Source organism: Lissotriton vulgaris, unplaced genomic scaffold (genome assembly GCF_964263255.1).
Source record: "Lissotriton vulgaris unplaced genomic scaffold, aLisVul1.2 SCAFFOLD_1245, whole genome shotgun sequence".
Lineage (NCBI taxonomy): Eukaryota > Metazoa > Chordata > Amphibia > Caudata > Salamandridae > Lissotriton > Lissotriton vulgaris.
This window is the reverse complement of record NW_028254202.1, coordinates 547,211-574,762: the sequence shown is the minus strand read 5'-3', so window position 1 is coordinate 574,762 and position 27,552 is coordinate 547,211. Positions and strand designations below refer to the sequence as shown.

The 27,552-nt window shown below is 46.6% G+C and overlaps 1 protein-coding gene across 1 annotated transcript in view; it reads right to left on the bottom strand.

The window, feature by feature from the left end:
• LOC147659644 (phosphatidylinositol 4-phosphate 3-kinase C2 domain-containing subunit alpha-like) overlaps positions 1 to 27,552 on the bottom strand; it is a gene marked incomplete at its 3' end in the record, with an annotated part of 452,383 nt that overhangs the window by 126,416 nt on the left and 298,415 nt on the right. Inside the window, exons 10-12 of the mRNA XM_086951581.1 lie at positions 22,948 to 22,993; positions 22,651 to 22,867; positions 22,450 to 22,572 (exon numbers count right to left, since the gene is read on the bottom strand). Coding sequence (XP_086807707.1) covers positions 22,450 to 22,572; positions 22,651 to 22,867; positions 22,948 to 22,993 — 386 coding nt within the window. The remainder of the gene's footprint in view (positions 1 to 22,449; positions 22,573 to 22,650; positions 22,868 to 22,947; positions 22,994 to 27,552) is intronic.

The window sequence follows — 27,552 nt, the reverse complement described above, 5'->3', positions numbered from 1 at the left end:
CTGGCTAACAGACGCATTATTATAGCATGGATTCGACCTAGCCCCCCAACAGACTGAGGAATGGGTGAGAGATATTTGTGAGTGGGCAACCGCGGCAAATGGTATGAATGAAATTTGTTTGGAAGGATGAGAAGATTGTTGATGATCTCCAGGCATCGTCCTATATATTAACATAATTAAGACATGAATAGGCTTCGGAAACCCAAAGGGCCCCAGGTGAGAGGGCATCACAACTAGGGCCGACGAGCTCCAGACAGGGGCAAAACAAAGATATTGGCTAGGCTTTAATAATCATCGTCGGGGTCCGGTTCGAGGGCGACGCAGGTAGACTACGGGTGCCGAGCGTCAAGGGCGGTGTGCCGAATACGCTTCCACCCCCCTCCTGAGACCCATGGTGTTCATTCCCAACACCTTGAAAGTGCAGAAACGATCAGTAGAAGCCTCCTAAACCAGGAGTAATTAGGAATAATTCAACTATTCCTAATTTTTTTGCACTTTTTTCACTTTTTTATAATTTTCACACTCACGTCCCTAGGTAAGGGTGGGCATTAGTGTGCCCATACCGCCAGGGTTTATCACACCCAGTCCTGATGAATTGCCGGGTAAAGTAACACCGTTTCGATGGCAAGAAACATGTCGACTACTCTTTAGGAACCCACCACTCAATTAAAGTGGACTGTTTCCTCACATATTTTAATATCTTTTGTCTTTATTGATAATTTAATAAAATTGTTACCTCAGATACACTACTGACTTTTTTAATACCCTCATCACTCACTAATTTTCATTTGCACTCAACACGCCCTAAACTCACCATCCTGCTCCGCAGTAATCCTGGCGTTGCAGCACACCAAAGAGACACTCGGTCTCTTTGGTGGGGCCCGATGATGAAGCATGTCATCACTAGGTGGTGAGTGAGGGCCTTCTTTAACATCCCAGTGTGGCTGTTACTGTGCTCCCTAGAACGGCTTAGCCTTTTCATAGACACTCTTCTTTTGTTTATTGAGGCTTTAATAAGCACCCTCAGACGATCATGCATACTGTCGAGCTTCTTTCATGGCTCTGTGACCTGACACGGAAGGGAGGAGGGGAGGGAGGGAGTTAGTAGGTTAAGTTGGCACAATGCCCGTAGACAGTTTGAAGTGGTGGATCATGAGGGCCAATGTATCACTAATACAAGAACTTGAATGTAACATGGTTCATATGTTCTTGTAAAGATATTTGCGTAATACAAACATTTTAAGTTAACTTACCTTTGCAAATACTTTTTATGATGGATACTTTATGTAACCGCAGATTCCTCACCTTTAGGCTATTCTACAGGTGTCAGGCTGGATCCTTAAGATTTTAAAGCAATGCTCCTTCACGCTGTTAGGTGGCGCTGTGCAGCTGCGTGATGAGCTATTTTCATCGCAGAAGTGATGGTGAGGAGCCTCCTATCGGCAAGCTGACTTCAGTTTCTTTAATTACATTTTAAACACCCTCAAATGGGGAGCAAAAACAATTGGAGGTGTTAGAATGCAGATTTCTAAGCTGGGTCCTTTTTAGATGTTAAACACAGGCCACTCTATAGTGGGAGGGAAGTGCAGAATCTGTGGTTATATACAGTATCTGTAAAAAAATGTACGTTACTGACGGTAATAACTTATTATTCTGATGGATATTTTTAATAGCAGATTTATCATCTTTACATTCAATTTTAAAGCGGTACCTCCCCAGGGGGAGGATCTATGGAGTGATTCAGAAGAAAAAGGTCCTGTAGAACCAAACACGCAAAATGTTCTTCCTGTCTGGCCTGGACAATGCATAGTAAATCTTAATGTAATATTGATTTCGATAAGAGTCCTTTTCTGCACCACCTTACCTTTCTTAGTTCAGAGAACCTTATAAAAAAAGATGACTGTTCACCTGACTGTCTTTGGTGCGATCGATGTAAAAGCACAAGTGTCTTTTGGGGACCAGCCAATGTGGTCTCTCCTGAAACCTGTATGACATGCAACAGGTTTTGCTGGTGGTGGGCCTACTCAGACTTCAGATCCCACTGCAGAGCCTGCGGATGCCAACTGACGAAGTGGACAAGCAGGTTGCACAAAAGCCAGCAGGGCAAGAAGACTAAGAGCTCCTTTAACCGAGATCCAGGAGCCAAGGCTAACATATTAGGATCATAGCCCGACTATCCTGGTCTCATTGAGACAGAGTGAAGGCCCTGAACTGCACCATGTCCACAAATGCTCCTATAGAAGGAACCCTCTGTGAACGCGTCAGGTTTATCTTCAGCTCATTAACGGAGTAACCCTAACTATGCAAGGAGGTTTGCCATCATCTAGAGTGGTCTATGACGGACTGTGGAAAATCCATCTTTAACAGCCTGTATTGAAGTTAGTGGAAACCTGAGATGCTCAACCTGCAAAGACAGCAGGCAACATAAGTCACCATGTTGGTGAATACACAAGGGGTGCTGGTAAGGCCGAAAGGGAGCAGGGCAAACTGAAAATGCTTCTGGCTGACCTTCAACTGTTGAAAACGTCTGGGACTGAAGGACTGGCACATTAAAGTATGCATCCTGCAGGTCCAAGACATACACCCAGCTGCCAAATCCGATGATTGACAGAACTTTTGTCAGTGTGAGAATTTTGAATTTGTTCTTCTGTAGGAAGGCTTTCAGAGGGCGAAAATATATAAAATAGGACAAAGATCTTTGTCCTGCTGCGCCACAAGGAATTAGCAGGAGAACAATGCCTTCCTACCTCTGAAGACAATAACCAGTCAATGTACCCTTTGAACAGCAGAACCTGTACCTCTTGCACCAAGATCAATAGGTGCTCCTCAGACAGCTGCTTTGATATAAAAGAAGTTGTGGTGGGTCAGAAAGAAACAGTAGAGCTTAACTATGCTCAACGATCCAGGGCACCCATCTGTGTTCTGTGATGGACTTCCATCCTGGGAGAAAAAGTCAAAACCTGCCTCTGTACATGGTGGCTGGGTGCTGCTAAGTGGAAACAAAAAGTGGCTTAGAGGCTGATGTCGTAAGGCAGGGGATCTGAGAAGAACGGTTTGGTCTGGTGGAAGCTTGGGCCACCGAACTTTCAAGTGCTACATAAGAAAATCTGGAGAAATCTGTGACTTTTGGTACCTACCTTTTCACCAGTACGCAAGAGTAGGGCTGTGCCCAAAATGGTTTGGCTTTATTAAATGAAAGTAAAGGCTCAGAAAAGGTTGGCCTACACTGCAAAACCTCAGTAAGGACATTTGTCTTGATTTCAACAGGCTCCAGCTGCAGGTCCAGGGTTAGGGGAAGTTATCAAGCCCACTGGCCTCCTCCATATCCACATATTCACTGTAATCATCATAATGTACAAGTCTTAGAAATTGGGTTTCTGGTTGGCTAAGGTATGCACCCAGAACAGACAGGAACCCCCACTCTAGTTAGGATAAGCTGGTACACACTGAGAGATAGCCTGTGGTCACATTCAGGTAGCTTGGTGCAGAACAATCAGGTTTATCTAAAGAGGCAATGTGTAAATTATTTATGCAAACACACACACTGTAACACAATGAATCCACCAGAAAAAGACTACACATGTTCATAAAAATAGGATATTATATTACAAACCTAACAAGACCAAAATGATAATCCAAGATTGTGTGTAAAAATAGTGCTCATCAAAGCCTTTGTACCCCAATACAAATGGATGGTCACACTAGACAGTTGACAGCGACCAAGATCCAATCTAGGGTTCTCCCAAGAGGCCCAGTGTCTCAGTCACAGCACCTCTGCAGGGATATCGGTGAGCCTCTGAAGTTGGTCCCACATGGTCATGTGCTTCCAGACGGAGAATCACCAGCGTTGAACACATAGCATTGGTACGGGGGCAGAGTCGGGCTGATGAGCCTCAAATCTCGGGCACGCCCCTGAATGCCGAGGCAACTCCTCCTGGCATTTCTTTGACGAGGGTGTGGTGAGAGGGGAGGGGGGGGGGAGGGTGTCCTGCTTTGACTACTTAAGTGTCTTCTCTGACTTTGACTACTGTAAAACTCCCACTGCAATAAAGACCTGTGGTTGGAACAGCCTCATTTGCGGGAATGGGTCAGCACCTTTTACTTACAGGCTAGGTCGCCCCCAAGCCGCTGCTGCCTGCTGCTGCTGCCCACTGCCTGCCTGAGCGCTGATCCAGCGCTCGCTCTCTCCCCCTGCTGCTCCTCCCGCACTTTCCCGCCGCTGCCTCCCTGCGACCCTGCCCTCTCCAAGCCCATTCGCCGCAAAGTGCCCGCCACCCAGCTGCTCCTCCCATCCGGTTTCCCTCTTAAGGGGACCGCGCGGCGACTCAGGAAGCGACCTCCGACCCTGCCCTCAGGCTAGATCGCCCTCACGCCGCTGCTGCCTGCTGCTGCCCGCTGCCTGCCTCAGTGCTGATCCAGCGCTCGCTCTCTCCCCATGCCTCTCCTCCCGCACTTTCCCGCCGCAGCCTCCCCGCCCCCTCCAAGCCCATTCGCCGGTCCGCTCCTGCCACCCGGCTGCTCCTCCCTCCCAGTTTCCCTCTTTTGGAGACCGCAAAGCGGCAGCGCGTGGACCTTGCCCAATGCCAGGACCCCTGGCCCCCGACGACGCCAGCCCAACCAACGGACTTACGACGCCTCCACCCTCCACACACTCAACGCCGGCCGGAACCCCATCTGCCACCGAGCCACCCCGAAACGCACCCACGGACCCTTCACCTGCCAAGCCTGCAAATTTACCTGCCTCCGAACCTGCACCACACCCGCCAAGCCAAGCGCCAGCAATGATCACCTCACGTGCATCCTGCTCAATACCCGCTCCATCCACAGGCACGCCGTCGAACTCTGGAACCTCCTCGACACAACATCACCAGACGTCGCCTTCCTCACAGAAACCTGGATGAACGCCTCCTCAGCCCTTGACATCGCCATAGCCATCCCGGGTGGCTACAAGATCACCCGGAGAGACTGCGTCAACCAAACCGGAGGCATCGCCATCGTCCACAGAAAAACCATCCGCATCACGACCAACTCCGACGACACCCTCACCGCCGCCGAGCACCTTCACTTCCAGATACACACCGACCCTAAGACCACCCTCAGAGGCACTCTCATCTACAGACCCCCGGGACCACGCACACAATTCAGTGAAGCCATCGCAGACTTCGTCAGCCCGCACACCCTCACCTCCCCTGACAACATTCTCCTGGGGGACCTAAACTTCCACCAGGAGAACAACAATGACAGCAATACCGCCGCTCTGCTGGACAGCCTCGCCAACCTCGGACTCAAGCAACTGGTGAACACCCCCACCCACTACACGGGCCACACGCTTGAACCAATCTTCCCCTCCAGCAAGCACATCTCCTACAGCCACTCCACCGGACTGCACTGGACAGATCACAGCTGCGTCCACTTCAACTTTAGGAGAACCACGACTCTCCACCACCCGCAACAGGTTCCCCGCTGGAGCAAGATCACCGCCGACCAGCTCACCACCTCCCTCAGCCACAACCCTCCCACCAACACGACGGACCCCAACGAAGCAGCCCGCAACCTGACACAGTGGCTCACTAACTGCGCCAATGACCTTGCACCACTGAAGAACCCTCCCAGCAGACCCGGCAGCAAGAAAACTTTGTGGTTCACCAACGACCTCAAAAACTCCAAGAAAACCTGCTGCATCCTCGAGAAAGCCTGGCGTCGCGACCAGACAGCAGAAAACATGACAGCCCTCAAATACGCCACCCGCCAACACCACCAGCTGATCCGCACCACCAAAAGGACAACATTCAAAGAACGACTGGACAACGACACCCACAACAGCAAGGAACTCTTCAGCATGGTTAAAGAGCTCTCCAACCCCAGCGCCTGCAACAACATCACACCCTTGCAAGACCTCGTTCTTTCACCGAAAGATTGCCGACATACACAACAGCTTCGGCGAACAGACCACGCACCCTACCACCGAACCAGCGCCCCCCACCACCACCCTCTGCACCTGGACCCCGGTCAGCACCGAAGACACCACCCGCATGATGAACACCATCCACTCCGGCTCCCCAACCGACCCCTGTCCACACCACATCTTCAACAAAGCCGACTCCATCATCGCACCCCAAAATCCGGGACATCATCAACAGCTCCTTCGCATCCGCCACCTTCCCGGAGAGCTGGAAACATGCCGAGCTCAGCGCCCTCCTGAAGAAACCCACTGCGGACCCCACGGACCTCAACAACTTCCGCCCCATCTCGCTCCTGACTTTTCCTGCCAAAGTCATCGAGAAGACCGTCAACAAACAACTCTCCGCCTTCCTCGAGACAAACGGATCCCTCGACCCCTCGCAGTCCGGCTTCCGAGCAAACCACAGCACCGAAACCGCCCTCATCGCAGCTACCGATGACATCAGGTCCCCGCCCGACAACGGGGATACAGCTGCCCTCATTCTCCTGGACCTCTCAGCAGCCTTCGACACTGTGTGCCACCGCACCCTGATATGTGTGCCACCGCACCCTGATACGACGCCTCAGCAACACCGGCCTTGGAATGGATCATCTCATTCCTCGCCGGAATAACCCAGAGAGTCCGCCTCCCCCTTCTGATCCGCGGCCACCAAAGTCATCTGCGGCGTTCCTCAAGGATCCTCGCTCAGCCCCACCCTCTTCAACGTCTACATGAGCACTCTCGCAGCCATTGCATGCCAACACAACCTTATCATCTCCTACGCTGACGACACCCAGCTGATCCTCTCCCTCACCAACGACCCCCCCACCGCCAGAGCCAGCCTCCAGGAAGGGATGAAAGACGTCGCAGAATGGATGAAGTTTAGCCGTCTGAAACTGAACTCAGACAAGACGGAAGTCCTCATCCTGGGACCATTCCCCTCTGCCTGGGACGACTCCTAGTGGCCCTCTGAGCTGGGCACCGCCCCCAAGTCCACGGACCATGCACGCAACCTGGGCTTCATCCTGGACTCATCCCTCACGATGACCAAGCAAGTCAACACCGTCTCGTCATCCTGTTTCAACACCCTGCGCATGCTCCGAAAGATCTTCCGGTGGATCCCCACGACACCAGGAAGACGGTCACCCAGGCCCTCGTCATCAGCCGACTGGTCTATGGGAACACCCTCTACGCTGGAACCACAGCCAAACTCAAGAAAAGACTCCAGCGCATACAGACCGCCTCTGCACGACTCATCCTGGACATCCCCCGTCACAGCCACATCTCTGCCCATCTGAAAGACCTGCACTGGCTCCCCATCAGCAAGAGGATCACGTTCAGACTCCTCACCCACGCACACAAGGCTCTCCACGACATGGGCCCCAAATACCTCAACAGCCTCCTCACATTCTACACACCGATCCGCCAGCCTCACTCTCGTCGCCTCCCATGAATTCGCAAAGCCACCACCGGAGGAAGATCCTTCTCCTACCTGGTGGCCAAGACATGGAACTCCCTCCCCACCCCCCTAAGGCTGACCCAGGACCATCTCTCCTTCAGGAAACAACTCAAGACCTGGCTGTTAAAGCAGTAGCGACTACCCTCCCTCCCAGCACCTTGAGACCCTAACGGGTGAGCAGCGCGCTCTACAAATTACTTGATTGATTGGAGTGTGTCTTACATGATGTCCGTGACTTCTTTCAAAATTCGAGGACATGTTTTGCTTCATGGTCCCAAACCTGTAAAGAGCTCATCTTCTTCAAAATGCTTGGAGAGTCTTTTTCATACGATGGAAAGGCCTACAATTTACAGAGGCAACATCAGATGCCAGATTGAAAGTGGGAATCTAATATTGTTACAGAAAACAAAATCCAGCAACAAGGGAAACCCAGAGACCGGAAAAACCTACCAACTGTTTAAGCCAAGCAGCAAGCAGCATACATCTACCTGCATGTGGTGCACTGGAAGCCAGAATGCAGAAACGGAATGTCCTAGAATACATAGCGCAACAATGAGACATGTTAAAAGATGGCCTGAGAATGCAGTTGTGTCTGAGGCAATTTGAGAAGACGAGGGAAGGCCACAGGAGAGAATAGATGCAGTGTCCACATCAGGTTGCGGGTTGCAGGAGATTGGAGCTGCGATGGCTGCACCCAATCATGGCCCGAAGAAGGGAGAGGGCGCAGAGCTCAACCGCAGAAAAACTCTTACAGTATCACCTTTGGATGCATGATGGTGCATTCTTCATCCATCTTTCAGTTGTGTGCTGAGCCAAAACACCTGAGTCACACCTTGTTATGTTATGTATATTTTTATGATATGAAGCACATATCACCAGAAGGTTGGGGGGGGGGGTGGAGTATCCTTGTGCCTGAGGGAGGAGGCAGGATCCTGATAGACCTGGAAGCTTTGATGTGGCCAAGGAGGCTTTTCCACATTTGGGGACCAGATACAAAAAGGCAAGGGCTGCAGACGTTGCATCTTTGGAAACGTGAGATGTGAATGCATAAGACGCCGAGCAGTCAGTGGAAGTAGATGCAGCTGTTCAGCTATGTTGGGCTATGCTTGTCTAATGCTTTGAATGCTGGTGTGAAGAGAAGGTGAGGACTCTGGGACAGTGGACCCTGGCTCAATTACTGCCATTAGTGCGTGCCTAATTTGTATGTATCTATAAGTTTCCGTGGGGCCTAATGCATATTGTTGCTGCAGGTGTGGGAAAGGGATCATCACAGTAGTGGTCCATAGGTCCCCCACCGTCGAGATTCCAATAGTATCCCATTGGGTAAAACCTTTGCTGGATCTAAGACAGCCTAGTCGTTTAGTGTCCCATAATGGAGTAAGCTTGGTTATGACTCCCCGCCACTTAAGTCGTGTCAGCGCCCTGTACCATATTGTTACTGTGTGCTTGGTTGGGCCGAGCAATCGCTTCAGTAGGCTTGGATTATACAGTGGGGCCAGTAAACTATGTGTTCCCAATTGCGCTCTATCCGCTAGATATGCCGGGTCATCATGTGGGACGTGGATCCATTGATTAATGACTTTGAGCTGTGACGCCCAATAGTAAAGCTGCATGTTCGGCAAAGCCACCCACGATTGAGTTTAATACGCGCTATTCTGGGCGGACGTTCCCCCCACAACAGATCGGTCATCACCGCCGTCACTTTTCGGAAATAGGAGGGCGAGATCAGATCTGGGGTATTCTCCAGCACATATAAGAGGCGCGGTAGTGCCATCATCTTAAACAATGCCGCGCGCCCCAGCAGTGTGAGGGGCAGGGCTTTCCAGTGACGAACATCCGCCTTCAGGCGAGTGAGCGGGGTGCCAAGTTCTGATCATAGAACACACCCGCGTCACCAGTTACGTGTATACCCAGATATTTAAATGAAGTATCGGCTACTACCAACGGGCAATTGTCGGGGAGGAGCGGTGCAGGACCTTTCAGCGCGTAGAGGACTGACTTTGTCCAGTTGATCGTGTATCCGGAGGTCAGACCATGCCTATCACAGACTGCCAACAATATCGGGATGCCCACCTCTTGGTTAGATAAATAAATAAGCATGTCATCAGCGTATAAGGATATTCTATCTTCCCAGGCGTCACCCCATGTTAGACCTTTCAACAGTGGAGTAGTCCTAATAACAGTAGCGAGTGGTTCCAACACCAGTGCAAACAGTAGGGGGATAATGGACAACCCTGACGTGTCCCTCTAGCCAGAGGGATCGCTCGGGAGATGTGGCCATTGGCTGCTAAATGCGCAATCGGGTTCGTGTACAAAAGTTTGATCCAGGAGAGAAATTTGGGGCCAAAACCCATATGGGCCAGAACTGCGAATAAATATTGCCACTCCACCATATAAAAAGCCATTCTGGCATCTAGTGACAGAATGGCTGCCGGCTCCCGCAGCAAATGGGCTCGCGCCAGTGCCCCATGCACACGCCGGAGGTTCAATGCCGTGCTTCTGTGTGGCATGAAGCCTGATTGGTCCGGGTGGATCAGGTGTTTTAAGTGCGGGGTCAGTCTATTCGCAATCAGTTTTGCCAGAATTTTTGCTTCTGCATTGAGCAGCGAGATTGGCCGATACGACGCACAGTCCGTGGGCGATTTACCTGGTATTGGGATGGTCACTATAGTCGCCATTCGTTGATCCAAGGGCAGAACCCCTGTTTCGCGACACTCTGCGAACATAGCTAACAGTGGTAAGCTCAGGGTGTCCGATGCTGCTTGGAACCACTCAATCGGAATCCCGTTAGGGCCCAGTGCTCTACCCGTGTGCAACGCACCAATTGCTGATCGGAGCTCCTCCTCCGTAAGGTCTGCCTCCAGTTCAGACACTGCTCCGGTGGTAGAGTTTCGACTTGTATATCTTGAAGCGCCGACATCGCCGCCTCAGCCGTGACCACCTCTCCTGGTGTATAGACTGCCTGGAAGTGGTCAGCTAAAATTTCTATGATCTCCGAGGGGCGTGTATGATATGCCTAGGCTGTTCGGAATTCGGTTAAAACCGATTGTAAACGACAATACACTACTGAATGAAAATCAGCTGACTCGGTTGAAACAGAGTCTCACTGATTTTCATTGTTGTAGCGCCTCTGGGCCACTTGATGGAGCCAACGCAATACAAATCATTGGCCTGCCTGTAGTGTCTGACAAGGAGGTGTCTGGGGAAAACACTGCTTCTGCAAATGGGCAGCCGAGGTGTGAATGGCCCAAGGGCCAGAGTAACACCAGGCCCCCTGCCTGGCTCAAGTGGGGGGGGGGGGGGGGAGAGGAGCTGTTGTGGTCTGCGTCTTACTGCAGCCGGCCGCGCACAAGTACTTTACAGGTCTTTCAAAAGACCATTTACATAACAAGGCTTTGTTAAGAAAGTAGTGGGCGATGGGGGACGGGCACCGGAGAAAGAGGCGGCACACTCAAGTTTCTTGCATGTTAGTTCTCACCTAGCGCAGCCCTGCAGGCGCCTACCACAATCCAGTCTATTACTGCCTTCCTTGATGGCGTTGAACCCGGACGTGTTACCAAGCTTTTCCGAAGTCTGGTCAGGATATTATTAAACCGCATTTTCGGAGCTCTGCTCTCGATGTCACCCCCACTCTCTCGTAGCTTGGCTCTCGTTGTGGCCATACTCACTCACAGCTCTGCTCTCAATGTAGTAATTCCCTCTAGTTTCTGCCCTGGGATTAGCCAGTCTTTTTCAAGAGCTAAACAATCATGGAAGAATTGCAATGGTTAACTGCAAAATCTGAAGAGGGGGTTTTGCTCTGTGCAGACCGTGGCCGCGCCGCCATAGCGAGAACCACACTGCAGCATTGCTTTTGCCATTTTGACCGCTCATGTCACACTGTGTGGAAGTCGGGGACGTTTACCGAGCTCGGGCCCATGTATTTCTAAGTCTTTGGCGCTGTTTTTCCTTTTCACTATTGCTGAGTTTTCTTTCACCTACTCAGACAACTGGGTCAGGGCTCTTGCTGGGAGGATCCTGTGTAAGTGGAGCTGCGCCAGACAGTGACTCACGGCGCGCGTTAGATGCAATAAAAACAATATGCAAGCCCTTCCAATGAAGCTGTTCAGGGTGCTCATGAAAACACATGGCATTTGTCCAGGGCAGGTCTGCTGTGCCTTCGCGGTATGTGCAGTACTTAGTACTTCTGTTTTCCAAAAGCAAGGTCTCTCCAGTCTAAAGGTCGGAACATTTTTAAAGATGAATGTCTGTTAATATATTTCTATGAACGGTTTATTAAAATAGGCTTTGATAGCAGAATCATGTAATTCTTGGAGGTCCCCGTGTTTCATAAATCCTAGATTGACTGATATTTGTGAGGAGGTAGCAGTCTTTTTAAGGCCCCTATTGTCCGTCATATAGATATTTTTGGGTGGCATGAGCAGGCATTGTTCAGCGCCGTGAGGTATTCCAATCTCCTTTGAGTGCACTGCTTAGCTTGTTAAAAAACAGAAGTCCTCAGTTTCACAGTTTAAAAAAAAGACTTTCCTGTTCATCAGCAGCCAGACGTAAATTGACCCAGTGATAAGAACTTGGGGGCAGATTTACAAGCCCCTTGCGCCACTTTTGCATCACTTTCTCCATGTTAAAAATGACACAAAAGTGGCGCATGGGCCTTGTAAATAAGCCCGTTGAAGTCTAGGGCTCAATTTCCAGATCTGTTTAACATTGAGATCATCTAGCTCCAGTGTTGTATCCCTGATTTGGAGCTTTAAAGGTTTGAGTCCTTGCTTTTAAATAGAATTAAGAAATGCTTACATAAGGGCCAATTATGTTTTTGCCACGCCATTTGGGGATACATTCTGACACCTATTTACTTTATGCTCTTTTATTTCCAAGAACTGGGTGACCATGTGCCCTCTCCCGCTGATACAATGACGTAGTGCATGTTTGCTGCTTAAATTAATAATGCGGGGCAGGAAAGGTTGGTCATGTAAGATGGTTGCCTCGTCGGAATTGCCTTGTAAGGGGTTCGCTGTAAAACTGTTTGTCTAAAACCATACATCGTGGCTAGCAGCATGCAGCACGATACCTGTAGCAGTCCTGGATTCTACATTTTCCCTGCTTAGGATATTTACCTCTATCCATCTGAGGAAACGCTTGCTCTGGAAATTTCGTGCCACACATGAATTTAACAGATTGCTGTCACTGAAATGCCAGCAGCGCAACATACTCGATGTGTCAAAGTTTTTATTACGATTATATTTGTTAGCTAGGTGTGAAAGCACATTCAGGGGAAACTCGCAATTAATTTTTGACTAATGAAGTGTCCTAAAGGGTGTTGGTAACAAATAGCACTATTCCAACCATTAAAAGTCAGCTTTTACTTTACTTGTGGTTGCGCAATAAAAAGGAAAACAAGACACAATACTCATATCAACTGGCTTCTTCCATTCTAAACTACGGGGGGGGGGGGGAAATCCATTCTAGAGTCAGAAATTAGCTGTACAAGCCCTCATTCTGTCAAGCATGGATTATCGTAATAGTCTCTATCTTGGCATTTCAAATGCTGGGTTGTCCAAAATTCAGGTAGTACAGAATTCAGTCTTCCAGTTAATACTTGGTTTGAGGAGACAGGAGCATGTGTCTGTTTTCACTCATAGATTACATTGGCTCCCTACTGAGAAGGATTCATTTGAGTCTGCCATGTTTCTTATGCAATACATGGAAGAGAGCCCCTTTCCCAACACACTTTCACCTGTAGCAACCCAATTGCCGACCCGCTCATAACCATGTGCTCCTCAAGGTGAGGCCTATTGACTATGCCAATTCTTGTTTTTTAAATGTGCACGATACCCCGTCTTCATTGAACTGCAAACTCAAACTATACAACTGATGTTTACCAAGTCCTTAATCAGAGTTGGTAGGCTACCAGAAACACGCTTAAGAAGCAGACACTTCACTAGTCAGGTGACCATGTCCTTCATGGAGTGAAACACTCTCTGAGCAGAAGAGGGGTAGTGACTCTGGAACACAGACTGTAACTTCCAACTTGCTGAGGGACCAATTCACGTTTTCATTTAAAACAAGCATTTGCAATGCAATAGGTCTCGCATTTAGGCGAGTTTGAGCTATTGACATTGCACATAACAATGCCTTTTATTTTTGAATTCGTTTTTAAAACATAAATATAAGGCTTTGTCATTTACAATGCAAATAGCTAAAACTCGCATAAATGCGAAACATATTGCATTGCAAATGCTTGTTAAATCTGAGCTGCAGCATCAAATGACAATGGAAAGTATTTCATGACTGTATTAAGCTTCTGAAATGTAGAGCAGTATACAATTTCTAAAGGAAAATGGAAAAAGCAATAATAAAAGCAAAGCGTTCCATAAACACCGGTAAAACACTGTTTCAATTGTTTTTTAATGGCCGAAAATGAGTAACCACTGAAAATAACTGTTTTTTTGAGGTATTGAAATCACTGGAAAACACTGAGAAAACACCACCAGAATTTCCCAAAAATAGAAACTGAAAACAGGAAAGCCTAGATATGCCCCTTCCGGATCCTGCAGTTGTAAAATGTGTCTGCTGCCCTCACTTTTTTTATCTAGCCAGGCCAGCAGTTTGTTGGCTTAGTCCCCTATATCATAGACCCTATGTGCAGTCGTCTCAATATTTTCGATCGTCTGTCGTCTGAGAAAATCGTCATGTAGCTGTTGACAGAGGTGTAGTGAGTGACGTGTGTCCTCCGATGGGAGTGCCATATGGGCCGCATTAGCTTGCTCCAATTTTAGTTCAAGTGCTAGCAGTTCTTGTTTCTGTGCACGTTTATGTCTCGTGATCGTCGCAATAGCCTGCCCTCTCAGCACTGTTTTATATGATTCCCACAGGGTCGTTGGGGAGGACACTGATCCCGCATTTTCAGTAAAGTAGTTTCTAGTCGCTTTCTTTAGGTCTTTACGGACGTGAGGAATCTTGAGATATCCAGGGTAGATTGGGTAGATTCTCTTACGCGCTATCGCTGTGCAGGACATGGTCATGGTCAAGGGGGAGTGATCTCATATACCCCGGGGTCTTATCTGTACATCATTGATCGTGAGTCGGCCACCCCCCAGTGTAAGGAAATAATCAATACGGGATAGGCAGTCGTGTGTGGCCGAATAGTAAGAATATTGCCGATCCTCGGAGTGTAGGCGCCGCCATATGTCAACCAATCCCTGTGCCTCCATGAACTCGCTGAATCTAGTCGGGCCTGGTGAATGCGCCCGGGTTGGGAACCTATCCTGTGTGACATGGGCCATTGCGTTAAAGTCTCCTCCCACCACTAGGTCTCCGTCCGGGAGTTCCAGAAGGAACTTTCCCAGGTCCGGGAGTGCTGATGCATGCAGTGCTGGTGGGATATACACAGACACCACATTAATGGACACCCCTTCCCACTGCCCACAAACTGCTGCAAAGCGGCCATGACCGTCAATCTTAGTAGTCTGTTGAATGAATCGTGATGCCTTCTTCACTAAGATGCCTGTCCCCCGGGACCCCGAAGTGAAGTCTGAATGTGTTACCATGCGGTATCCCCGTCTATCTAAAGCCTTGCTAGCTGCACCCACTAAATGTGTCTCTTGAAGAAGGACCAGATCGCAATTAAACCTTCTAATACTCTGGAGAACCAACCCTCTCTTTACCTTGTCCCCCAGACCCCTGACATTCCACAACATTATTTGCAACGGCGGCACTGGCCCCACATCGGGACTATCAAGTTACTGGGCTGTGGCGGTCCCGCCATCGTGAAATTGTAAACATAAACACGGACCCCAAAGGACGAGGCAGCAATGTGTCTGGCAGAAGCCCATCCCCATGGATGCCCACATTCGTATGCAGTAACGAGTCTAGTGTCCTCAGATCAGTACCGGTCTGCCCGGTGTGTGGAATCCGGCATAATGTGACTATAGTGATTGTCAGTGTAAACAATAGAGTCAAACAATGCAAACCATCAAACCTTATTAACCCCCCATGCCCAGAACTCCCACCCTCCCTGCTTCCCTGCCACACGGACTTAAACTGCCCGCCACCCCAATTTAGCAGAGTGCTTGAACCCACCCAGATACAAATACAAAGTTACTTGCTCGTTGGGGGTGAGGAGTACTCCGGAAACAGCGACCCCCCATACCCTCTGCAGAGGCCCTCAGCCCAGTGTCCATGGCAGCCCCGGCGGCAGTCCCATATCAAGAATGTCTCGTATCTGCCGGGCCGTTAAATATCCACCTCCTGGTCAGCATCAGCATTGTCTCTCATCGGCGAGCTTCTGTCGTTGTCAAGATCCTCCTCTCGGACGTTGTCATGATCCTTCAGTTGTTGGCCATGTTTAGTTCGTCCTGGGCGGCGAGATTGAGAGGCTGGACGCCAGCCATACAGCCAGTCCCGGGCAGTCTCCGGATTATCAAAAAACCATGTCCTGTTTTCCGCTACCACTCGTAGTTTCGCCGGAAATATCATGGAATACTGAATTTCTCTCCTCCTGAGTTCCTTCTTTATGTCCAGAAACGTTTTTCGCCTTCTGGCCACCTCCGCTGTATAGTCCGGGAAGAATGCCAATGTGGAGTTCTGGATCTTCACGGGCGGGGAAACCCGCGCTGCTTGGAGGATGGCATCCCTATCACGGAAGTTAAACAGTCTCGCCAGGATCGGTCTAGGGGATGCCCCCGGTTTAGGCTGTCCACCCGGGACTCTGTGCGCCCTTTCGACTGAGAAGAACGCTGATAGTCCTTTGGGTTGGAGGTGTGATTTGATGAGTTCTTCCACAAACAGATCAGTTGCTCTAGTGCCTTCTGACTCCGGAACCCCAAGAATTCGTATATTATTCCTTCTGGAGCGCCCTTCCTGGTCATCCAGCTTGTCCTTTAGCATTTTATTTTCTGCGACGACTGCCTCCATTGCCGTCTGGAGCTCCGACACGTCCTCCACCAGCGATTTCGTGACCAGTTCCAGTGATCCCACTTTTTCGGCCATTTTGTGGAGATCTGCCCGAATGAGGGTTATTTCGGTCGAGATGGAGCCCACCGTTGTCTGGACCTGCGTGAGTGCTCGCATCACGTCATCTAGGGTCGCCTTTTTCGTCCCCACGTTGTCCACCGTTTTCGTGGAGGTATGCCGTCCGTCCGCCGGAGGGGACGCAGTTTTATCATTTGTGTATCGCTCGATACGCGTTTGGGTCGTGCCGCCTTTAGAGCCCTTTCCCGCCATGATGACCACTTAGCTGTAACTCAGGCTTTCAGGAAGAAGGGGTCGGGAGGAAGGGGAGCGGCCACGGATGTGATGCGGCCTGTAGTCCGGTCAAGGAAAGCAATCTGACGTAAATAGGGGTCGCATCCAGCGCACCCCCGATGGCAATGGAGTTGCAGCCACAATGTTCTTGCCCAGTCTGACGATCTGTCCCAACACCGTCCCGGTGTCTCAAGTTCACAGCTGAGACGCCTGTCTCTGATAGTCCTTCCGCCTTTCCAGCAGCGTACAGCTTTCTGTTCTCGCTAACGCCGCTTCCGAGGATGATAATTCCAGTTCGTTGTTCGTTTCGCGGGCCCCCTCTCCAGTCCCGACCACTTCCTGTCTGCCGTCGCCGGTCAGGTCACACTTCCGGTCGGCGCCATTCGCCCCTGGTTTCCCCGGCTTCAGGCCTGTGCTCCGGTCACGCTGACACTCGACGGTAACTCAGCTGTCCGGCCTCCGATTTTCGTCCGGGTACTTGCCGCCGGCCCCGCCCGGTCCGGGGCATTCGGTGCCTCCGTCTGAGGTCTGATTCAGCCACGGATCATAGTACGGATAGTCTGAGAGGCCGCTTCTCTATCGGAGCTAGTCCTCTATGCTGCCGCCATGTTCGGCCGCAAGCCACGCCCCCCCTCTTCTTTATTCTTTTTGCACATTACATGTATCACAGTCTCTGTGTAGTGAGAGTGTACTTAACTCAGACATCAGCAAAATGTTTTCACAAATGTGTTGAACATGATAAAAGAATGTGATTATGTCACATAAAGCTTAACCCCTTCGATGCTCATGACGAGCTCAGCTCGTCATGCAGTACACTGGTCGTGTGCAATGGGGATCATGCATATGCAGCACAGGAGGGGAAAACCTCTAGCAGCCAAGGTGCTAAGAATTGAATAGTCTTAAGCTTTTGTCCGCCTAAATAAATTGCGGTACATAAACTAACTGCCAGGTTGCTCTTTTGTTTCTTCACTGCAGCAGAGGGAGTCCTTTATTTTATTTTTAGCTTGTGTTTGCTGTGATGATTAGTGGGCAGAGCACGCGGACATAATTCCAGTGAAAGTGAAAGTAAAACAAGCTGATGAGCTCTTTTTATTTTCATTGAACCTGTGCTTGGGGCATATCTCGGCCCGAACACTGATTCTCTTGTGGAAGGTATTGCTGGAAAGGGGAGAATCTCCCCTTTCTGATTACACCTCTGCCCAGTGGATCTCTACTTCGGGATCACCACACAAGAGCGGATTCAAACTAGGGATCCACCCAATGGGCTCTAGGGATGGGGTGTGGCCTGTAGGAAAGGGGAAAAATAAAATATAAGTCTTTCTGCCCCCCTGGGGCACAGATGGGGGGGAGTAACTGCCAATCTGTCCTGTGGTGGTTGGGAGTGGGGGTGGCAAAAAGCCCACTAGAAGCCAGGGAAAATACATGGGGGTGGGGGCTGCCCGCCATGGCCATGGCCATGCACCACCCCAAAAGGGTACAATCTTTCTGCCCCCCTTTGGAGCAGAATGGACAATTACCCCAACTGGACCCCACCCCAGGGGGCAGAAAGCCCACTACACACCAGAGACTACATTTATGCAGTATTTCTGTGAGGGAGGGGAAGGCAGCCTCCTGGGCATGGGCCCATGCTCTCCCCCACCCTGTTGCTCATTAGACTTTCTGCCATACCGGGTAGAAAGAGTATTCACCCTCAATCTGCTCCCCAGGGGAACAGAATGCTGATTCAACACCAGGCTTCTTAAAACAGAGCGTATACAAACAAAAGGAAGGAGCATCTTACCCTGGCATCGAGCCATACCCCCCTCCCCAGAAGGGTCAATAGTGTCTTTCTGCCCTCCCCATGGGGGCAGGCAGGAGTTTAGTTCCGATTGGGGAGATTGTAATTTTCAAAATTTCTTTATTTCAAAATTAGTTTCTTTGGGAAATCTTTGAGGAAATCACACATATGACCCTTTTCTAGACTTTGAATTTTTACTACTTTTTAGAAATCCATAGCTTTCCTGGCTCACCCATGGGTTTCACACTGGTTTCCACCACAAACTGGAAGTAGGTTGAGCCTTTAAAGGAGGGTAAGATTACAGATTTCTTTGAGTAATTGGAAGCCTGTAAGAAAAGAACGGTGAAGGATTGTAAAGTAAACTAATTTGCAGCCTTTTGGAAGCCTGAACTACATGTTGTTCACGGATGGAGTAGCTCCAGATCCAATACCGTATCAATGGGGCCTCAAGGCGCTCCACAAATATGAGATGCATAGCCTCAAAACTTCCTGAATTGGGCGCAGATCATTCTAAACTATGGGAAACTCTGGGAGTTGCGGAGAAGACCAAGGCACAGGCTCTACGGAGGAGTGAGGCCTCGAACAATGTTATTTCCGTAACTTGGACTGGCACTGAGAAGTCGAAAAGCACTTTGACTTCTTGCACTTGTGGGACTCACTAGATGACTTGGACTGCGATGATGATGATCATCAGGAGCGGCTCCGTAAGCAGTCCCTTCCAAACGGCCAGGATCAAGAGTATTGCTGGGTCATCTAAAATTGGGCAGCGAGGAGCTTTAGGGTACGTTCCTTCAGCGCCTTTAGGTTCATGGTGTAGCAGTCCTTGCAGGTCTTGAAGATGTGGTCCCAGTCCAAGTACTTCAAAGAAATAAAGTGTGGGTCCGCACAGACATCTGCCTGTGACAGGCCCCGAATGGTTTAAAACGCATTGGTTTATTTGGGGACATTCCCAAGCACACTAGGAGAAAATCTAAGAAATTGCTTTGACAACATATTGGAGAAAAAAAAGCAAACAAAAAGTGAGTCGGGTAGCTTTTCCAGATCTCTGCTGACTGGCGCGGAAAGAAAAAAGATGGACGTCAGCATGCTGGGGCTCACGTCTATATAGGCACCGTGCACATCACTACCAGTGCGGACGATTCCAACTTGCAGCTGAACAACGTCACCTACTAACGCGCAGAGATATTGCTAGAACATTTCTAGATACAGTCTGATGCCTCAGTAATATTCTACGGTAAGGAATCTATGGCCACAAGTCTCTATCAGATACAAAATGCTAGAGCCTGAGTTTTACATTAGAACTCCGTGGTGATGTTACAGTTGATTACTAGGGACTTAACAGACAGACTGCTGCTGCTGTTGGAAGTACGTTTGACTTTGCTTGTCGGATTGCTTTCCTGATATGAATGAGGAAGATATTTGAGAACTCAAAGAAACTGTGACATCATAATAGCTTACTAGAACAAAAACAAACCCCTCGTTTGGGTAATTTCAAAAGGAAATGCTACAGACTTTACAGTTTTCATTCCATCAAGATGTCTTCAGGTGTGGCACAGTTCTGAAATAAATCTGAAATAAAATAAATACAGCTCTAGTTGTTCATTAGAACACTATGGTAAGCTGCAGTAAAACACTGGGTAATCAAGTGATAGCCTGCTACTTCTGCTGGAAGTGCATTTTTTACTCAAAAGATCAGACTTTTTTTCACATGGCGGAGGAAGAGTTGAAGAAAATATGCTCTAATTTTAGCTTCTGGAGAACCTTCCATACACTATGAGAACATCATTTGAGACAACAGGTTTTTTTTCAAACATGGTTCACCAATCCCAACAGAGCAGCAGCATTTTTCACAGGGTAAAATCAGATCCAAACACACTACAATTCCTAAAATGATTAAGGTATCACAAACAAATGATTTATATTGTGACAAAAAAATTGTAATAACCCTTTATATGTGCTCCTTTGTGTTGCCCTGAAAACCTGGCATTCACTATAGTACCTTTTTAATAGGGATCATGTGCCGGAGTCCTGTAATGACTGCCACAACATATTGTTTAGGTTGCAGCCATCCATTCAGGATGGACTAGTCCTCTTTAAAGTGGCAAAGCCGGGCTTATTTGGATAGCAACAGTTCAGATATACCTACCATTTTAATCCTTTCTTGAACACCCTGAGCGTTTGTTTGTTTTACTAATAACTTTGGAGTTGTTTGACGAACCTTAACGAAACTTTCCAAAACAAAGTTCATCTACCTCCGCTACTTCACACAGAAATTCACCAGTTACATATAAATGTGATATATTCAATACTTGCCTGCCTGCAAGTTTTACTTGTCTTGTCACCTCTATCCATATATCCCTCAAACCTAGGGCTGCTTAATAACAGTCCACTTCTCTCAGCTACATACATTACATGCATCCTTTAACTGGGGCTTTTTTTCAGAATGAAAACAGGTCTCTATGTACTTTCTACCTCTGTAGTGCATTTCTTTTAAAAAGTAATGTCTTCCTCTTCACTTCTAGTTTGGGCAGACCAAGCAGGAGTTCAGCTGTAAGCAGCTGTATCCATGTCATCTCTAATGAAGATGCAGTAGTTAATGGGGCCCTCTACTACTCTGCTTTTCTTCTCTGCCATATCAGCGATGCCAAGGGGCTGCTATACATTGCTGGTTTCAGCAGCTTCAAAGGAAGCAAAGTATCTGATTTTTCTTGTCACTTCTGTCTATTTATCTCCCATGTTTAGTGCTGTATAGGAGCAGCTCTGTTCTTTGAATAAATGCATCACATATCCTTTCAACAGATCCTTTAAGAATTTAACTCACTCTCTATGTACTTTCTATTTCTACAGAGCGCCAAGCAAGACAGATCAGGCTAGTTCTTGCTTTGCTCATGGACAGAATAATTAACGTCCACTTTCAACATTTGGCATTTCAAATCACATTCAAGACAGTAAATTTTAACTTCAATGGGTAAAGTAAAAAATAGGTAGTCAGGCAAGGAAGTCCCACAGTTGGAGAGATATTATAATACCTATCTCTTATACCCACTAGCGACATGCCCCGTCTTGGAATCAATATGTTTTTTACAAATACCAATATGTTTACTTAGTTTTGTAAACAGGTCACGGCCAACCATGAATAGAAACAAAGTGTTCTGTCTCTATAATAGTCAGGAGGTGTTTTAGGTCAAAAAAGTAGTAGAAAAAATGCTTTGTATATATACTTGATACTTGTCACACGCAAAAAAGTAATTATATGTTTCTTTCTAGAACTTGGTCCTGAAGAAGGTTTTTAATCGTTTCTCCAAAAAACCGAAACGCCGCGTCGACCCCTGTTCTTGTAATAAATTGTTGTGTTTATATTTCTTATGAATGAATTTTTGTCTTGAAGTACATACCATTGTATTTTTAATTTTGTTTTTAATCTAGCTATTGTATAAATTGTTTTTAATTACCTGTGCTTTGCGAATGACTTTTGAAATAAATATACATTGTTATATTTTTCTAAAAACCTACACGTCCTGTCCTCTTTAGAATTTGATTAAACTAAAAGAATGTAAGAGCACTAAAAATATTCTGATTTGTTTGTGTCTAGGTGTTGGCCGCTTCACTAGCTAATATAGCTACGATTAGGTTTTGCATACAACAATGTGTGATTGGTATTTGTAAAAACATAAGTTTGGGCATTCACAAGGTCATACCACCCAATCAGGGCCAACTGTGGGACTTCCTTGCCTGACTACCTATTCTCCCCTGTCCCAGAACTGACAGTTAAGGGGGCCTCCTTCATTTGTTACTTAAAGTAAAAAATAGACATCAAAGCTGAGCACTCTTCCTAGTGCCGGTCACAATAAGCCCACATCTCTAAATTGCTTCCTCTACTTCCTGCTGTCTCAAAGGTCTCATTTGCTATTAAATAGATGGGGAGAACCTTTTCAATGAGATTCAATGTATGCAAAGTGGAAAATTACATTTTCAGCTGTACGACAAACCATGTTTCTATAAACCTTAAAAATAAAAAACACTTACAGTTCATCCCATTTAATAAGATAAAAGAAACTCTTGTACGTGCCAACCTTCTTAGATTGCACTGGCTTAAAGAGATCTATTCCATTATGGGTCAGGGAACAAACCAAGTAGTATTTTTCAAACCTGTAAAGGAAGAAAAATATAATTATGAAATGAAAGCAAGAGACGTCACATCTTGTTGATAAAATGCTCAACTCTTACGTGGATATCCAGCCTACAGGAATGTTATGGCCAGCAAAAATTGTAAACTGGAGATGGTCAGTTGTTGTTTGAGCATCTTTAGTGCCTCTACTGGTCACATGTCCGTTACACACCGAACTGGTACTCCTGGAACTGAAGTAAAGTCGAATCAGCTCGTGAAGTGCTGTAGTCAACATGATAATACTCTCTTGCACTGGATTTTCAGGCTGCGCTGAAACTGCAAAAAAAAAAAATTAATTATTCTCTGTAAAAATAAACATTTCTGCATCATTTTCAGAACAGTAAAAATGGTCTTACCATCTGTTATATTCTTGGATGATCGTTCCAAAGACTTGGATGACCACTGTAAATAGAAATTCAAATATTAAAAAAGGAAATCTTAACCATCGCCCAGTACAGTGGATGTGTTGTCGCATACATGGTGCAAGCAAACCAGAGAAAAACTTTGCATGACAAACCACTGGAGATACAAAAACAGTAATTTACTAACAGTTGCCAATTTTCAGTTACTCTTCCATAACCTTAAAATATCCAAGAGAAATTAGGCACAGGGGAAGTAACTGTTAAAATCAAGCAAAATGTAATCCAGAAAGTTAATTAATATATTACTTTTACAATCTAATAATGTAACATATTTCAAATACATAATACAATAAATGTGTAAGTCAGAATTGCCCATTATTGTTAAAGTAATCAAAAACATTATTTTCTATCTATATTAAATGCAGTTTTTTATTTTGATGCCATCTTGTACATTGGCATTTACTGTAAAAACCAGTGCAGGAGTTAAAAATAAGAAGCCTTCAGCCCCGGACTTGATTACCCCTTACAAATAAAATCATTCATCAGCATGTTATCCCATTGCCAGCACATTTTCCAACCTATTCAAATGTGGTAGCATTGAAAATTAAGGTGATGAAAGATAGAATGTGATTTTACATTGAATTAGCAGTAGTAGCAGCCACTCCCTGCTGATGGTAGCATAACAACGACAAAGGAAAAATAAATGATATCGGGCTTTGAGAACAGTACTGTACATCTTTGGGTGTATTGCTCATCAAGAGGGCTCCTCATAAGGAGGCTAAAAGTCAACAGGTTACGCTATCAAAATTTGGCACAACCTCGCAGCAATTTACCAACTTTGCACTTGACAATGGACATGTGATTTCATCCTATCCAGTAGTTTAATCTCAGGATATTCTAGAGCAATAGTCAGTGGCCAAATACTCAACAAATGCAAAAAAGCAGTGTGAAATCCAGACCTCAAGGTACTTACTCGTCTGTGGATGAATGTGGAAACCTCAGACAATGCTCCCCCACCAAAATATTCCTTCTCCTCCTCTCAACAACTCCTCCCTTCACCCTTCCTCTTGCCCCAATTAAAGGCACATGCATACACTTAACATCTGCTCAAAGCAGGTGGTAAATGCTTCCCAGTAAAAGCCAGGAGATGGTGAATTTCATATGTGTTTATGACGCGGAAAATCAGCGCAAGATGGTAATTGCACTTCCATTGAGTTTTATTCATAATTAGAACTTGGAATGTTGGAAACTCCATTGAAAACAATGGAGTGCTCTGGGCTTATAATGGCTGGTATAAGCCTGGAGCTCCAACATTCCAATGCTTCTTTGTTCACAGCTCTGGCTGTGAACAAAGGCTCCAAGGAGCCCGACGGGATTGAAATCCCCTTGTGCTCCCTAAAGAGCTTGTTTTGTTAGAACATTTTACCCTCTAGTGGCAGAATGTTCCAATAGCCCTTTAGCCTTTCGTAGCTGGGCTATACCGGCTATTAATGTCGTCCCTCGCCTTCGGCTCGGGCCTTTAACGCTGGAGCGGATCTTTAACAGCCGGTATAGCCCGCTACGGCGAGCTATAAGGCTATATTACAAAGTACTGGTGCAAAATGACCACACAGTAAAGGTAAAATCGCAAGTGGGTCTTGGAGCTGTAGAAGTTGTCTAACGAAGGCAGAGTGATGGAGTACATATCAGCAATATCAATGTGGGAAAAAGATCAGGCAAACTCTATGATACTCATAAATGGCCTTACTGCTGTGTATGACTGGATACTAAATCAATGAATAATAGGCATAAACTCTTACTTTTTCAAATTTTTACACAAGCTGTATCACACACCTGTCAAACTGCATATGTTTGTCATTGTCAGACCACGAGTGCATGGCTTTAATCAGCCTCAGACTAATTTATTTCAAATTTGCTTTAACAAGTAGACATATTGCTAAATTATGGGCGAAGAAACTAGACACACTATCTCATATAGTGGGCTTTTATGTACCTATATCACCACTTGAAGCAGCTCTGGAATATGTGGGAGGTATACCTATAACTGTGAGAAGATGTTTAACTGCGATATTATTACTGCTTGCAAAAAGGGAAAGAACCATCCACTGGAGGAACGGACCGATGCAGAACGAAGGCCGGGTGGCCCAGAAGTGTTGCAAACTGCAATATAAATGCAGAGACATTCTCCGCCATGCAACCAATGAGATTAAGAACAAAGGATATTTGAGTGTTGTTAAGAGTGTATCTTGAACCCTTGTGGGACACTAAACTAGTGTACCCCCACTGGAGCCATGGGGTGCCTTCATTACAAGTTTACGAGTTTAACAATACACTAACAAAGGTTTGGAATATTTGTTATGATTTCTTTTTTAAATTAAAAGAAGGGTTAAAAGAAGTTTACTTAGTCTTTCTTTACAACCTTTAGGTCTAATTGTAGATCATGTTTGTGATTTATCAGGCCCTTAATGAACCTTTATGTTTTTCGCATTTGAGTTCCGTCAACCACCATTTTTATGGCATGCAATTGTATTTTCCTTCTTGTCAGCTGTTCCTGCCGATGTAGGAAGGCCATCAATTAATCAGTAGAGGCTATTGTTTGATAGTGCATTTTCTGTTGTTCAGTTGTGTGTTGTTACTGGTGAGCCTCTTAACTGTTAGGTTTCGACATGGTTTGTTTGGAAATAAGTTTGATATAGAAATATTTTTGTGGCGTTTCATGTGTATTGGTGTCTGTACGGAAGGACTTTGCAGTATACCCTCGATTGGGGGATCGGGATCAAATTGTATATTGTTCTGCAAGGCTACAGTGTCATGTGAGGGAGGGTTGTTGTAGAAATTAACAAGAGCAAAACTAAGCTTGTGAGTAGTTGAGATCGCAATACTTTGGTAATGTAATGAATTGGTAACGGATTTCAAAACTGAAGCAGGCAAATTAGAAATGTAGAACGGCAACCCCCCCCCCCCCCCTCCCCCTTAGCTCTGCCTACCAGAGAAGGTCAGCTGGCATGTGGATTGTCTTACAACCATTAATGTGAAAACACTTTAATCCACATGTTTCTTAAAAACATAAGAAAGAAAAATTTGAAATAAAATTGCAACAGTTCGAAAGAAGAGCCTTAGAGAGTAACTCTGCTACATTCCAGAATAAAATTCTACAATGAGGTTGACTTGTCAAAGCATCAGGTTCTAGGTTTAAAGTGGGATACCACTCTAAGGTAGGCAAATGATAGGGAGCATAGGGCCCTGACGCAACTAAAGTACCCTCAGGGTTCGAGACGGCATCCAGGGACCATAGGATCAATAACTAACCACTCTTATCTACACTCACAATGAGTCAATCTACACCTTCCAATGAGGCCAATGGAGCAAAACGATTATGTGTTGTGACCTTGGGTATGTTTAATTCAGCTGCCAGAGAGGTACAACAGGGGAGAACTTCCATATCTTTTGAATGCTGCAGGGTGGTAGACATAACCAATTGGCAAAGCACTAATCTGGTGAGGATAGATATCTGGAGACCAGGTGATTTGAAGGACCTAACTACACAATCACCAGCAAATGTTTTAGCCCCCGCCAACAAACTTTACCCTCCTGAACATTTAAGTTGGTAAACAGCCCTTACTAGGAATCCTACACCCTGCATGTTACAACGCAGACATTACAACGACCGTGTTATAACAAAGCATACCTTTACCCCGCAAGGCATTACAACGACTTGCAGAGGGGTGGAGAAGGTGCTGGATTTAAAATCCAACACCTTCCCTACTGTCCACACAGACTGGAGTTGGAATAGTAAATTAAACTATTCCAACATCCAGTGCCCCTCTCCGCAAGTCGTTGTTACAACTTTAGGGGTAATGGTATGCGTTGTTACTACGCGGTTGTTGTAAAGAACATTTCCAGAGCCTCGCTGTGTAACCTGCTTTCCGATAAAATGTGAGGTGTCACTTATAGTACGAGGTGGCGAAGCTGGCAGTTAAAGCCAAAAGTAGTGGTGATTTCCATAGTTCTAGACAGGTGACAGTAGTCTTTTCCACAAGTGCGAACATCGAGGATAATGTGTCTAAACAATGCTTAAATTGAGATTCTAAAGTATGCATGTAAGTGTGTATGGAACCAAGCTCCTCTCAGTTAATAAACAAGGGTTTGGTACCTCTACCCTTTTTATTAGCTTATTTTTTAAAAAAAATCAGCTGTTACAGCCCCCATCTATATACTATTTCCCAATACTCTAGAAGTAGGCCCTGGTGTATTATTACTTTTGGGAGGTGGTTGGAATAGGGAGTCAAAAGGGAAAGTGGGAGTAATAGATTGGGAATTACTTTGGACACAACCATTAACATCAATGTCCACAGCAGTCCCAGCAGCCTCGGAGTTCTTCATGGGTGAAATTACTTTTTAATTCTGACAAAGTACAACAACAAATTAGAAGTCTCTCAGCAAACAGGTTCATGTCTTTGTCAATGGCCCCTACTGCACTGGTTAAAAAGGTAGCAATCGAAGTGGAAGTCTTTCCCGGTGCCTCAGCCGCTGCAGGGGATTTTATTTCCACCATGATTGAATAAATAAGCAAAATGAAGTAGCACAAAAGTATCAAGA